Source organism: Coregonus clupeaformis, unplaced genomic scaffold (genome assembly GCF_020615455.1).
Source record: "Coregonus clupeaformis isolate EN_2021a unplaced genomic scaffold, ASM2061545v1 scaf0042, whole genome shotgun sequence".
Classification (NCBI taxonomy): domain Eukaryota; kingdom Metazoa; phylum Chordata; class Actinopteri; order Salmoniformes; family Salmonidae; genus Coregonus; species Coregonus clupeaformis.
Genome location: NW_025533497.1, coordinates 552,216 through 567,500, shown reverse-complemented (window position 1 = coordinate 567,500; position 15,285 = coordinate 552,216). Strand labels below are relative to the sequence as shown.

Genomic DNA, 15,285 nt, shown 5'->3' with positions numbered 1-15,285 from the left:
CCTCTAGTCTGGTAGTGTTCCAGCAGCTAGCCCCTCTAGTCTGGTAGTTCCAGCAGCTAGCCCCTCTAGTCTGGTAGTGTTCCAGCAGCTAGCCCCTCTAGTCTGGTAGTTCCAGCAACTAGCCCCTCTAGTCTGGTAGCGTTCCAGCAGCTAGCCCCTCTAGTCTGGTAGTGTTCCAGCAGCTAGACCCTCTGGTCTGGCAGTGTTCCAGCAGCTAGCCCCTCTGGTCTGGCAGTGTTCCAGCAACTAGCCCCTCTAGTCTGGTAGCGTTCCAGCAGCTAGCCCCTCTAGTCTGGTAGTGTTCCAGCAGCTAGACCCTCTGGTCTGGCAGTGTTCCAGCAACTAGCCCCTCTAGTCTGGTAGCGTTCCAGCAGCTAGCCCCTCTAGTCTGGTAGTGTTCCAGCAGCTAGACCCTCTGGTCTGGCAGTGTTCCAGCAACTAGCCCCTCTAGTCTGGTAGTGTTCCAGCAGCTAGCCCCTCTGGTCTGGTAGTGTTCCAGCAACTAGCCCCTCTAGTCTAGTAGTGTTCCAGCAGCTAGACCCTCTGGTCTGGTAGTGTTCCAGCAACTAGCCCCTCTAGTCTGGTAGTGTTCCAGCAACTAGCCCCTTTAGTCTGAGACGACTTTGATGTCTGCTTTGTGTTCTGTGTCTCTCAGAGCTTTTCTGTTGTATCAGGAGCTGCCAGCGGATCCCACATGAAAAATTTACTACAGTGTTATTTCTTCAGATAAAACTGTAGTTTTACTATAGTATTCTACAGTATACTACAACATTCTATAGTAAGTACCACACATGATCAAGTGATACTACAGTGTTTAGTATAGTATTCTACAGTATACTACAGTTTACTAAATAATTCTATAGTAAGTACTGTAGTATTCTATGGTAAATTGTAGTATTTTTTCATGTGGGATTGAAGGAGGGAGAGCCCCATTGTTTACTGTCTAGTAATGGCTCTGCCAGCTCTGGGTGCGATTAATCATGCCTTGGCCAGACAGCATTAATCAAATGCCGCATCAGAGTGTTGTCTGTTAAACGTCTCCTTTATGAGGTGAATATGGGGCTCATTTTCTGACACAACCCTGGCACAATGATACGCTCAATACGCTCCCATGTTAGTGAACAGCTAGCGAACAGAGGAATCTGTGTGTGTCTTCATTGGGGAGGAGGATTTGGCCCGAGGGAGGACGGAGGGTTTGCAATTGAAATTAGGAAGATGAAATTAATTTACGACATGCCTATCAAATCATTGGGGAGGCTGACTGAGCAGTGAGCATCCTGAGCAAATGTGTGATCCCTCACACAGGCAACGGCCACACGGAAACTTATTTTTCAAGGGTAAACGAGATGGTTACAACACCTCCAGCACCATATACAGTGGGGCAAAAAAGTATTTAGTCAGCCACCAATTGTGCAAGTTCTCCCACTTAAAAAGATGAGAGAGGCCTGTAATTTTCATCATAGGTACACGTCAACTATGACAGACAAATTGAGAAAAGAAAATCCAGAAAATCCCATTGTAGGATTTTTAATGAATTTATTTGCAAATTATGGTGGAAAATAAGTATTTGGTCACCTACAAACAAGCAAGATTTCTGGCTCTCACAGACCTGTAACTTCTTCTTTAAGAGGCTCCTCTGTCCTCCACTCGTTACCTGTATTAATGGCACCTGTTTGAACTTGTTATCAGTATAAAAGACACCTGTCCACAACCTCAAACAGTCACACTCCAAACTTCACAATGGCCAAGACCAAAGAGCTGTCAAAGGACACCAAAAACAAAATTGTAGACCTGCACCAGGCTGGGAAGACTGAATCTGCAACAGGTAAGCAGCTTGGTTTGAAGAAATCAACTGTGGGAGCAATTATTAGGAAATGGAAGACATACAAGACCACTGATAATCTCCCTCGATCTGGGGCTCCATGCAAGATCTCACCCCGTGGGGTCAAAATGATCACAAGAACGGTGAGCAAAAATCCCAGAACCACACGGGGGGACCTAGTGAATGACCTGCTGAGAGCTGGGACCAAAGTAACAGAGCCAACCATCAGTAACACACTACGCCGCCAGGGACTCAAATCCTGCAGTGCGAGACGTGTCCCCCTGCTTAAGCCAGTACATGTCCAGGCCCGTCTGAAGTGCATTTGGATGATCCAGAAGAGGATTGGGAGAATGTCATATGGTCAGAAGAAACCAAAATATAACTTTTTGGTAAAAACTCAACTCGTCATGTTTGGAGGACAAAGAATGCTGAGTTGCATCCAAAGAACACCATACCTACTGTGAAGCATGGGGTTGGAAACATCATGCTTTGGGGCTGTTTTTCTGCAAAGGGACCAGGACGACTGATCCGTGTAAAGGAAAGAATGAATGGGGCCATGTATCGTGAGATTTTGAGTGAAACCCTCCTTCCATCAGCAAGGGCATTGAAGATGAAACGTGGCTGGGTCTTTCAGCATGACAATGATCCCAAACACACCGCCCGGCAACGAAGGAGTGGCTTCGTAAGAAGCATTTCAAGGTCCTGGAGTGGCCTAGCCAGTCTCCAGATCTCAACCCCATAGAAAATATTTGGAGGGAGTTGAAAGTCTGTGTTGCCCAGCGACAGCCCCAAAACATCACTGCTCTAGAGGAGATCTGCATGGAGGAATGGGCCAAAATACCAGCAACAGTGTGTGAAAACCTTGTGAAGACGTACAGAAAACGTTTGACCTGTGTCATTGCCAACAAAGGGTATATAACAAAGTATTGAGAAACTTTTGTTATTGACCAAATACTTATTTTCCACCATCATATGCCAATAAATTCATTAAAAATCCTACAATGTGATTTTCTGGATTTTTTTTTCTAATTTTGTCTGTCATAGTTGACGTGTACCTATGATGAAAATTACAGGCCTCTCTCATCTTTTTAAGTGGGAGAACTTGCACAATTGGTGGCTGACTAAATACTTTTTTTCCCCACTGTATGGTGATATGTTGTATTGAAGTTCGGTACTGTATATACGATACAGACTGACTCACAGGGAAGTGTTGATTGAGCGGGGTGTAGCTAGGGCTTTTAACAATCCCATTTATTTTTCAAGTGAGGGTTTTTACAGATTTTTTAAATTGGATTCTCCGCTAATTAATCGTAATTATATTCTAATGATGTGCGTGTCAGAGACAAAGTGATAATTTCAATGTCATTGAAGTTAATTCCACATGTCACCGCCGTGAAACAGGGAATATGGAGCGATCAGGCATGGCCAATCAAAACAAATCAAATCACATTTTATTTGCAACATGCGCCGCATACAACAGGTGTAGACCTTACAGTGAAATGCTTACTTACAGACCTTGAGAAAATAAAAATAAAGTGTTGAGTAAAAAATTTATAAGTACAGTAGGGAGGCTATATACAGGGGGTATCGGTACAGAGTCAATGTGCGGGGGCACCGGTTAGTCGAGGTAATTGAGGTAATATGTACATGTGGGTAGAGTTAAAGTGACTATGCATAGATAGGGCGGCAGGTAGCTTAGTGGTTAAGAGCGTTGGGCCAGTAATCGAAAGGTCGCTGGTTCGAATCTCCGAGCCGACTAGGTGAAAAATATGTTGATGTGCCCTTAAGCAAGGCACTTAACCCTAATTGCTCCTGTAAGTCGCTCTGGATAAGAGCGTCTGCTAAATGACTAAAATGTAAATAATAGACAGTGTAGTAGCAGCAGCGTAAAAGAGGGGGTGGGGGGGGACAATGCCAATAGTCCGGGTAGTCATGATTAGCTGTTCAGGAGTCTTGGGGGTAGAAGCTGTTAAGAAGCCTTTTGGACCTAGACTTGGCGCTCCGGTACCGCTTGCCATGCGGTAGCAGAGAGAACAGTCTATGACTAGGGTGCCTGGAGTCTTTGACAATTCCTCTGACACCGCCTGGTATAGAGGTCCTGGATGTCAGGAAGCTTGGCCCCAGTGATGTACTGAGCCGTACGCACTACCCTCTGTAGTGCCTTGCGGTCGGAGGCCGAGCAGTTGCCATACCAGGCGGTGATGCAACCAGTCAGGATGCTCTCGATGGTGCAGCTGTAGAACTTTTTGAGGATCTGAGGACCCATGCCAAATCTTTTCAGTCTCCTGATCTGCTTGGTGCTTGACTAATACACTAATTCAACAAAGTCAAGTTTCAAAGGGTGCATCCCAAATGGCACCCTATGGGCCCTGGTCAAAAGTAATGCACTACAAAGGGAATACGTGTTTTATCCTTATCTTTGTTTTAGCATAAACCAGACAATTCTAGAGAGTTAGAGTTGGATAAGAAGTACAAACATTGGTATTAATGATCAATTGAGAGAGGCTTGGACAGGGAAAACAAACCCACAGCAACAGTTGTCCATGACCATTGAATGGAAATCTATGAGTGTTAATGTGTAGGATAAAGCTAATGCAACATTGATGTTAGCATTATTCAGCTGTTCAGAGCTTAAATGCTTAAGAGCTCTGTGAAGGCCCAATCATTCACTCAGTCGCAGATAGAGAGAGAAGAGAGATATAAAGAGAGGTATAGATAGAGAGAGAGAGCGATAGAGAGAGAGCTAGAGAGAGAGAGAGAGAGAGAGAGAAGAGAGAGGTATAGATAGAGATATAGAGAGATAGAGGTATTGATAGAGAGATAGAGAGAGATATAAAGAGAGGAATAGATAGAGAGATAGCGAGAGAAGAGAGATATAAAGAGAGGGATAGAGAGAGAGAGAGAGAGAGAGAGAGAGAGAGAGAGAGAGAGAGGGAGAGAGGGAGAGAGAGAGAGAAGAAGTGTGTGTGAGTTTGTGCAGGTGTTCTGGGGAAGTGATGTCACTCACCTCTCTCACCAGACACAGAGAGGCGATGACAGAGCCAAGGCCTGTGTCTTAATGAGGCCAGAGATGGCCCATGAGAGGCCCACGAGAGTCACACACACACTTCTCCCCTCTCCCCTCACCTTCGGAGCAGCAGCTTGGGGTGGTTCTTGCTCTCCAGGTTGCGGTCGATGAGGTCAGAGAGCAGGTGCTTGAGGACGTCGGTGGCGTACTCCAGTTTGCTCTGCAGCATTGTCATGATGAGCGAGGCCACGTTGCCGCGGTCGCGCATGGAGAAGCCGCGCTGCGACTCGAGCGTGCGGATGAATGAGAGCAGGAAGACCTTGTTGTTGATGAGCTGGCCGAACAGCTTCAGGCCCTTCTCCACCTGCTCCTGTCTGTAGCCCGGCACCTGGGAGAGAGGGAGGAAAAGAAGAGAGGAAAGGGAGGAGAGAGGGATATGGTTAGATGACAATGGTCAAGGAGTCTCAGGGTCAGAGGTCAAAGTTGTCTCAGATACAGAGAGACTGCTGGGGTCAAGGAGACTTACAGTTATGCATGCATACATTTTACGTACAGGTGGTGCTTGGAATCAAATCCACTACCCTGGTGTTACAAGCGCCGTGCTCTACCAATTGAGCTACAAAGGACCACATGGTCAGAGAAAATACCTGGCCCAAGTCATGGGTGTAACATGGCAACACAACATCCCTAGTCGTGGGAGTAACATGGACCCAACACTAGAGGAATCAGACATCACAACATCCCTAGTCATGGGAGTAACATGGACCCAACACTAGAGGAATCAGACATCACAACATCCCTAGTCATGGGAGTAACATGGACCCAACACTAGAGGAATCAGACATCACAACATCCCTAGTCATGGGAGTAACATGGACCCAACACTAGAGGAATCAGACATCACAACATCCCTAGTCATGGGACTAACATGGACCCAACACTAGAGGAATTAGACATCACAACATCCCTAGTCATAGGAGTAACATGGACCCAACACTAGAGGAATCAGACATCACAACATCCCTAGTCATGGGAGTAACATGGACCCAACACTAGAGGAATCAGACATCACAACATCCCTAGTCATGGGAATAACATGGACCCAACACTAGAGGAATCAGACATCACAACATCCCTAGTCATGGGAGTAACATGGACCCAACACTAGAGGAATCAGACATCACAACATCCCTAGTCATGGGAATAACATGGACCCAACACTAGAGGAATCAGACATCACAACATCCCTAGTCATGGGAATAACATGGACCCAACACTAGAGGAATCAGATATCACAACATCCAGACTCTGACTGACTATGGGGAAGAACTCATTCCATGGCCTTAGCATCTCCCATTCCAGCCAAAGCCATTATCACTCCACTGGATCAATTAGCTTTTAGCCCTGATTCTGTCTAATGACAGTGTGTGCTAATGATTCCAGCTCGGAATGTTGGCGTAGGAGGACATCTGGGAGAGCGAGGAGTTTAACACTCATTCTGCCTAGCACTTGTTTTTTTGAAGGTAGAGTACTTTTAACCAAGTCTTTTGAGAGCCCTGCCTATTTCTTTGACTCCAAACAATGAACGTTCTTCCCCTGCAAAGTTAATGCAAGATGAAAGCAGCGCGTGTGTGGTGTATTCCCCTCCATGGGCGGAAATTATCCCTGCGCCGTTTACGCTAGTCAGTCGGCATGCGATTGCACCTACAGAGATTCAATGTTTTGATCCGTCAGGATCGATCGGAGTGAGCAGCACTCTCTCTACGCGACGCGTCTGTCAGGAGGCACATGTTTCCTTGCCGTCACTTTCCCCGAGAACACGGAACATCTGCGGTTTACACCGTGCGAGAGCTATTGTTAAAACAGTAGTCTATTTCATGACGTCTGACATTACACAAGGAGCAGAGAGACAGAGAGAGAGAGACAGAGAGAGAGAGAGAGAGAGAGAGAGAGACAGCGAGAGAGAGAGAGAGAGAGAGAGAGAGAGAGAGAGAGAGAGAGAGAGAGAGAGAGAGAGACAGAGTGGAGGATTGTTGAGATGTGTGTGCTGTGTTGTTCATCCTCTCTTGTCTGTTCGCATCAGCGGTGAGTTCAACATCCCACTGTAGCCCCATAATCAAACAACAGTCCCATTCAACATCCCACTGTAGCCCCATAATCAAACAACAGTCCCATTCAACATCCCACTGTAGCCCCATAATCAAACAACAGTCCCATTCAACATCCCACTGTAGCCCCATAATCGAACAACAGTCCCATTCAACATCCCACTGTAGCCCCATAATCAAACAACAGTCCCATTCAACATCCCACTGTAGCCCCATAATCAAACAACAGTCCCATTCAACATCCCACTGTAGCCCCATAATCAAACAACAGTCCCATTCAACATCCCACTGTAGCCCCATAATCAAACAACAGTCCCATTCAACATCCCACTGTAGTCCCATAATCAAACAACAGTCCCATTCAACATCCCACTGTAGCCCCATAATCAAACAACAGTCCCATTCAACATCCCACTGTAGCCCCATAATCAAACAACAGTCCCATTCAACATCCCACTGTAGCCCCATAATCAACAACATTCCCATTCAACATCCCACTGTAGCCCCATAATCAAACAACAGTCCCATTCAACATCCCACTGTAGCCCCATAATCAACAACATTCCCATTCAACATCCCACTGTAGCCCCATAATCAACAACATTCCCATTCAACATCCCACTGTAGCCCCATAATCAAACAACAGTCCCATTCAACATCCCACTGTAGCCCCATAATCAACAACATTCCCATTCAACATCCCACCTACTGATTACTATCACAAAAGCAGGAGAAAAGATAGGCAGACATTTTCCATATTCTCGGAGGAAAAATACAATGTATATCTTCTTCAGATTTAACAGGTAGGCCTAGAGTCGTCGCTAATATTAGTAAATTTGAGCAATTGAGATGAAATGGCGGTAGCTCTAGTCCTGTCAAAAAGAGAGAGCGAGAGAGAGATATTCAGTCCAATCAAATTCACACTACAAAGTATGAATGTGCACTGTTGGAGATTGCCCATCCACTCTTTATTCGCTCCAAACCCAATAAGGGCTATTTCCTGTATCATCTCCCACATCAATAACAATTAACCAGCTATCACCAGCCAGAGATGAGCCCACTGCTACTTTCATTAGGTTTCATTTCGCATTAAACCCCCTCATATAACGGGACATTTATACCAATTAAAACATTATTACGTTTTCTTATAACGGGGAATTCTCATCAGGCACCCGCATGGTCAACTCTGAGCCTGTGAAATGGGGGCCTCGCAGCTAGAAGAAGTTAAATTATCACTGTCCATCATTGTTATTAGGGAATAAATATCTGGCTTGTCAGTTCAGGGTTGTTTTTTGCTTTTCTCTCTGCTAGACTTTTAATTTGTCCTCGGCTCTGAGAAACCGTCTTGTCACATGTTGTTACCATTACTAACAGGAGATTTGACTGCGTTTTTTAAAAAAACAGCACCGCTGCGTCAAGCCCTAATGAAAGACAGTGTTATTTGTTTACCGAGCCTGAGCGCAAACAACGACAGCTTTCATTTCACCCGTAACCCCACTGTGCCGGTAATTTACTTTTAAACGTTTACATTTTTTTTCTATTTGATTGAGAATGCATTGATGGAAAGCACTTTTTCTATGTCAGGGATTTAATGACGAACAATGTTTAGGACCTAAACGAAAGTGATATTCAGTCAGGTAGATGATAGGGCAGCTGTTGTGATATTTGGTCAGGCAGTTGACATGGCAGCTCTTACCTCCAGGTCCCTAAGAACAGGGTGCTCCTCTATGCCAGGGAAGAGGACCCTCATGGTGTAGGCCCTGTAGTCCAGGAAAGGGATGCCCACTCCGCCCAGGTCACTGGTCAACTCATGGATGTCTGTCTGCAGCTCGGCAAAGGCTGAGGGGATAAACGGACAGTCTTCTTAAAGGTAGAGTCAGCAACATGCCATCTGTGAAGCAAACCAGTGCACATGCGCAGATACTGTCTGTAACTGTGTGAGAGTGATGTCTTGCATCTTACTCATCGCAAACTGCGGTGCTGCTCATGCAACGTCATTTCGCTGACTCTACCTATAAGTATTTCTATTGACAGTGGTGGAAAACATACCCAATTATCATACTTCAGTAAAAGTAAAGATACCTTAATTGAAAATGACTCAAGTAAAAGTGAAAGTCACCCAGTAAAATACTACTTGAGTAAAAGTCTAAAAGTATTTGGTTTTAAATATACTTGAGTATAAAAAGTAAATGTAATTACTAAAATATACTTAAGTATCAAAAGTAAAAGTATAAATCATTTCAAATTCCTTATATTAAGCAAACCAGACGGCACCATTTTCTTGTATTTTTAATTTACGGATAGCCAGGGGCACACTCCAACACTCAGACATCATTTACAAACGAAGCATGTGTATATAGTGAGCCGCCAGATCAGAGGCAGTAGAGATGACCAGGGATGTTCTCTTGATAAGTGCATGAATTGGACCATTTTCCTGTAACAGGGAAAATGTATGGAGTAAAAAGTACATTATTTTCTTTAGGAATGTAGTGAAGTAAAAGTAAAAGTTGTCAAAATATAAATAGTAAAGTAAAGTACAGATACCCCCAAAAAATACTTAAGTAGTACTTTAAAGTATTTTTACTTAAGTAATTTACACCACTGTCTTTTGAGATATACTACCACTGTGAGAGTACTGGGTGTAGATGTAACATTGGAGTGCACTGTTCAGCATAGCACTACATTATTGGGTTACTGACTCTGCGTATGATACTGAGTATAACAAGTGTCCAGAGTTTTTCCTGGTCAGGTATGTGGTCAGGAAAAACTCCTGGCTCTCTGTAAAACCCCCTAGCCCTTTCAGTGGGAACAGAAACAGTTTACACAGTTCAGTGTCTCTGTAAACCCCCCTAACCCTTTCATTGTTAACAGGAACAGTTTACACAGTTCAGTGTCAACTGGCTGGTGGACGAGACACACCACAATGCACTTTGAGATCTGACAAACCAAGCTATCTGAAACATAGAAATGGAATGACTAGAATGTGTATCTCAACGATCTGACCTCCTTCCCTTACCCCTGGCCCCTTACCCTCTTTACACCTCATTGTCAACAGGTGGTTGGTTGGACAACTTGGATACTAGAAACACCACAATGCACTTTAAGATTCACACTAAAAGACTGCTTTCCGATCTATCAAAACATAGAAGTGGAATTCCTAGAATATGAATCTTCACTAGAATGTGAATCCTTACCCTCTTTACACTCCAGGGCCACACGAGACTCCAGGTTGTCCATCTGCATCTGCAGCCTCTTCAGGGTGAGGTCGCTCTCGCGTGACTTGCGTTTGTAGGCAATGAGCACTATCACAATGAAGAAGATGAGCAGGGCGCCGGCGCCGGCGATGCTGATGATGGCTGTGCTACTCAGCGGACTGTCTGACGTGATGTGGACCACGCCCGGGGAGAACTCGATGCCGCCCACACGGGCCTGGGGAGGGAGAGACAGGGGAGAGGGGGTGAGAGACAGGGGAGAGGCAGGGGAGAGAGGGTGAGAGGCAGGGGAGAGGGGTGAATGACAGGGGAGAGGGGGTGAGAGACAGGGGAGAGGGGTGAGAGACAGGGGAGCGGGGTGAGAGACAGGGGAGAGGGGTGAGAGAGGGTGTGTGACACGGGAGAGGTGTGAGAGACGGGAGAGGGGGTGAGACACAGGGGAGAGGGGTGAGAGACAGGGGAGAGGGGTGAGAGACAGGGGAGAGGGGTGAGAGACAGGGGAGAGGGGAAAGGGGTTATTGTGTGGACACACTGAGACCGGGGCATACCATAACCCAAGCGTGATTCTGAAGCTTTTGTCGTTGTGAACCTCCTGGGGAGGTGTCACCAGAAACGTTGTATTCCATAAAACAGAAGTCGTATTCCAGTGGTTGTTATGAAACAGAAGTCATATTCCAGTGGTTATTATGAAACAAAACTATGTACAGTCGTGGTCAAACGTTTTGAGAATGACACAAATACTAATTTTCACAAAGGCTGCTGCCTCAGTTTTGATGATGGCAATTTGCATATACTCCAGAATGTCATAAAGAGTGATCAGATGAATTGCAATTAATTGCAAAGCCCCTCTTTGCCATGAAAATGAACTTAATCCCCAAAAAACATTTCCACTGCATTTCAGCCCTGCCACAAAAGGACCAGCTGCCATCATGTCAGTGATTCTCTCGTTAACACAGGTGAGAGTGTTGACGAGTACAAGGCTGGAGATCACTCTGTCATGCTGATTGAGTTAGAATAACAGACTGGAAGCTTTAAAAGGAGGGTGGTGCTTGAAATCATTGTTCTTCCTCTGTTAACCATGGTTACCTGCAAGGAAACACGTGCCGTCATCATTGCAACTTCTCCCAACCATCCAAGAACAGTTTGGTGACGACCAATGCCTTTTCCAGCATGATGGAGCACCTTGCCATAAGGCAAAAATTATAACTAAGTGGCTTGGGGAACAAAACATCGACATTTTGGGTCCATGGCCAGGAAACTCCCCAGACCTTAATCCCATTGAGAACTTGTGGTCGATCCTCAAGAGGCGGGTGGACAAACAAAAACCCACAAATTCTGACAAACTCCAAGCATTGATTATGCAAGAATGTGCTGCCATCAGTCAGGATGTGGCCCAGAAGTTAATTGACAGCATGCCAGGGCGGATTGCAGAGGTCTTGAAAAAGAAGGGTCAACACTGCAAATATTGACTCTTTGCATAAACTTAATGTAATTGTCAATAAAAGCCTTTGACACTTGTAATTATACTTCAGTATACCATAGTAACATCTGACAAAAATATCTAAAAACACTGAAGCAGCAAACTTTGTGAAGACCAATACTTGTGTCATTCTCAAAACTTTTGACCACGACTGTAAGTGGTTTTATGAAATGAGACAATTGTGAATCAGCGGGAAGAAAATGCATCTTGAATGGTCCAATGTTATACACTAATAAAACAGAGCAGAGAGAGACATATTGCCTTGATGTCTGTCTAGCTCTATTTTACGGTAATGCGTCTGGTGGCCTTTCTCTCTTCTTCTGCTGCCCATCAATCATTGGTCCAGGTGGCAGAGCAGGAAACGTCTCAGAACTACAAATGGAACCTTTATTGAGTTTGTGTCTGCCTAATCCCTCTTATTGAAACGGTTATTTGTTGTTTCTCTGTTCGAACGATGAGAGTGGACAGTATAACCCAAGGGTCCGATTGGATTACAGTCTGGGCCTGGCCCAGGACAGCACGAGGGTGGAGGGGTGGAATGGGGACCAGTGTATGTGTATGTGCCTGTGTGTGTGTGTGTGTGTCACTCACCAGGACTTTGTGTCGCCCCGTCAGGTTGGGCGACTCACACAGCAGCTGGTTGTCTGACACGGTCAACAGACAAGGTTTATCACCAATCAGAACCGTGTAGTTCAGCTTGCCGTTATTGCCATTGGTATTGGTGGGAGGGAGGAAGTTCCGCCCCTGAGAAACAGGAAGGACATGATATTGGACTGGGTAAGGTATTGTTTTTGGAAAATGCTATGCATACATTTGATATTACTAGACTATGTAGAATATATACATGTAACAAAACTGTGTGCAGAAGTGTGTTATGTATGTATGCATGCATGTGTGTGTATGTGAGAGGGTGAGTGAGTGAGTGAGAGAGAGAGAGAGAGAGATAATCAAATCCCCCCTTCACCTTCAGTATGATGGGTGAGCCAGGCTTGAGCTCCAGCACCCCGGACACATGGAGGGGTTCGAACTCGGGGTTGGGGTAGTAGATGAACGCCGTGTTGTTGAGGGCCAGCACGGCCTGCACGTCGTCCAGGATGAAGCCAAACTCATCAGGCCGTGCTGGCACCTCCCTCTGCCTGCCCAGGCTGATGGGCAGCTCTGGGGCCTGGCACAGCATGGACATGGGGCTGAACACCTGGCATATCTGTGGGCAGAGAGGAGAGGGCACAGGGTGATGAGTATGGCCGCTATTTTATATAATTATAGTATATTTATTTTATAGTGGGACGGATGCCATTAAAACATTGACACATAGGACGGGCCGTGCTTTAGGTTGCACTAATTTCCAACATTAGTCACTAGATTATAATTTTTTTAAACAACATTTTAGGGGGTAGATCAGCTTTAATATTGCAGATAGATTGTAAATTCCATCTATCTGACTGCATTTAAAAACAATATATATTTATTTATTTAACCTTTATTTAACCAGTTGAGAATAAGTTCTCATTTACAACTGCGACCTGGCCAAGATAAAGCAAAGCAGTGCGATAAAAACAACAACACAGAGTTACATATGGAATAAACAAAACGTACAGTCAATAACACAATAGAAAATCTATATACAGTGTGTGCACATGTAGTAAGTTATGGAGGTAAGGCAATAATTAGGCCATAGTGCAAAATAATTACAATTTAGTATTAACACTGGAGTGATAGATGTGCAGAAGATAATGTACAAATAGAGATACTGGGGTGCAAATAAGCAAAATCAATAACAATGTAAATAACAATATGGGGATGAGGTAGTTGGGTGGGCTAATTACAGATGGGCTGTGTACAGGTGCAGTGATCGGTAAGCTGCTCTGACAACTGATGCTTAAAGTTAGTGAGGGAGATAAGTGTCTCCAGCTTCAGAGATTTTTGCAGTTTGTTCCAGTCATTTGCAGCAGAGAACTGGAAGGAATGGCGGCCAAAGGAGATGTTGGCTTTGGGGATGACCAGTGAGATATACCTGCTGGAACGCATCCTACGGGTGGGTGTTGCTATGGTGACCAATGATCTAAGATAAGGCGGGGATTTGCCTAGAAGTGATTTATAGATGACCTGGAGCCAGTGGGTTTGGCGACGAATATGTAGTGAGGGCCAGCCAACGAGAACGTACAGGTCACAATGTCTGACAATGTGGTCCTCTGTAGCTCAGCTGGTAGAGCACGGCGCTTGTAACGCCAAGGTAGTGGGTTCGATCCCCGGGACCACCCATACACAAAAATGTATGCACGCACGACTGTAAGTCGCTTTGGATAAAAGCGTCTGCTAAATGGCATATTATTATTATTATTATTTACAATGGTGTGTAGTATATGGGGCTTTGGTGACAAAACGGATGGCACTGTGATAGACTACATCCAATTTGCTGAGTAGAGTGTTGGAAGCTATTTTGTAAATGGCATCGCGAAGTCAAGGATCGGTAGGATAGTCAGTTTTACGAGGGCATGTTTAGCAGCATGAGTGAAGGAGGCTTTGTTGCGAAATAGTAAGCTGATTCTAGATTTCACTTTGGAATGGAGATGCTAAATGTGAGTCTGGAAGGAGAGTTTATGGTCTAACCAGACACCTAGGTATTTGTAGTTGTCCAGGCTAAGTCAGACCCGCCGAGAGTAGTGATTCTAGTCCGGCAGGCGGGTGCAAGCAGCGTTCGATTGAAGAGCATGCATTTGGTTTTACTAACGTTTAAGAGCAGTTGGAGGCTACGGAAGAAGTGCCGTATGGCATTGAAGCTCATTTGGAGGTTTGTTAACCAATGTCCAATGAAGGGCAAAATGTATACAAAATGGTGTCGTCTGCATAGAGGTGGATCTGAGTCACCAGCAGCAAGAGCGACATCATTGATATACACAGAGAATAGAGTTGGCCCGAGAATTGAACCCTGTGGCACCCCTATAGAGACTGCCAGAGGTCCAGACAACAGGCCCTCCGATTTGACACATTGAACTCTATCTGAGAATTAGTTGGTGAACCAGGCGAGGCAGTCATTTGAGAAACCAAGGCTATTTAGTCTGCCAATAAGAATGCGGTGATTGACAGAGTCAAAAGCCTTGGCCAGGTCGATGAAGACGGCTGCACAGTACTGTATTTTATCGATCGCGGTTATTATATCGTTTAGGACCTTGAGCGTGGCTGAGGTGCACCCATGACCAGCTCGGAAACCAGATTGTATAGGTACGGTGGGATTCGAAATGGTCGGTGATCTGTTTGTTAACTTGGCTTTCAAATACTTTCGAAAGGCATGGCAGGATGGATATAGTTCTGTAACAGTTTGGATCTAGAGTGTCACACCCTTTGAAGAGGGGGATGACCGCGGCAGCTTTCCAATCTCTGGGGATCTCAGACGATACGAAAGAGAGGTTGAACAGGCTAGTAATAGGGGTTGCGACAATTTCGGCGGCTAATTTTAGAAAGAAAGGGTCCAGATTGTCTAGCCCAGCTGATTTGTAGGGGTCCAGATTTAGCAGCTCTTTCAGGACATCAGCTATCTGAATTTGGGTGAAGGAGAAGCGGGGGGGGCATGGGCAAGTTGCAGCGGAGGGTGCAGAGCTCGTGGCCGGGGTAGGGGTAGCCAGGTGGAAAGCATGGCCAGCCGTAGCAAAATGCTT

At 45.3% G+C, this 15,285-nt stretch overlaps 1 protein-coding gene across 1 annotated transcript in view; it reads right to left on the bottom strand.

Moving 5' to 3' along the window:
- LOC121543383 (plexin-A4) overlaps positions 1 to 15,285 on the bottom strand; it is a 392,722-nt gene that overhangs the window by 50,115 nt on the left and 327,322 nt on the right. Inside the window, exons 18-22 of the mRNA XM_041853207.2 lie at positions 12,594 to 12,833; positions 12,221 to 12,373; positions 10,132 to 10,366; positions 8,634 to 8,776; positions 4,949 to 5,217 (exon numbers count right to left, since the gene is read on the bottom strand). Of these exons, the coding sequence (XP_041709141.1) occupies positions 4,949 to 5,217; positions 8,634 to 8,776; positions 10,132 to 10,366; positions 12,221 to 12,373; positions 12,594 to 12,833 (1,040 nt within the window). The remainder of the gene's footprint in view (positions 1 to 4,948; positions 5,218 to 8,633; positions 8,777 to 10,131; positions 10,367 to 12,220; positions 12,374 to 12,593; positions 12,834 to 15,285) is intronic.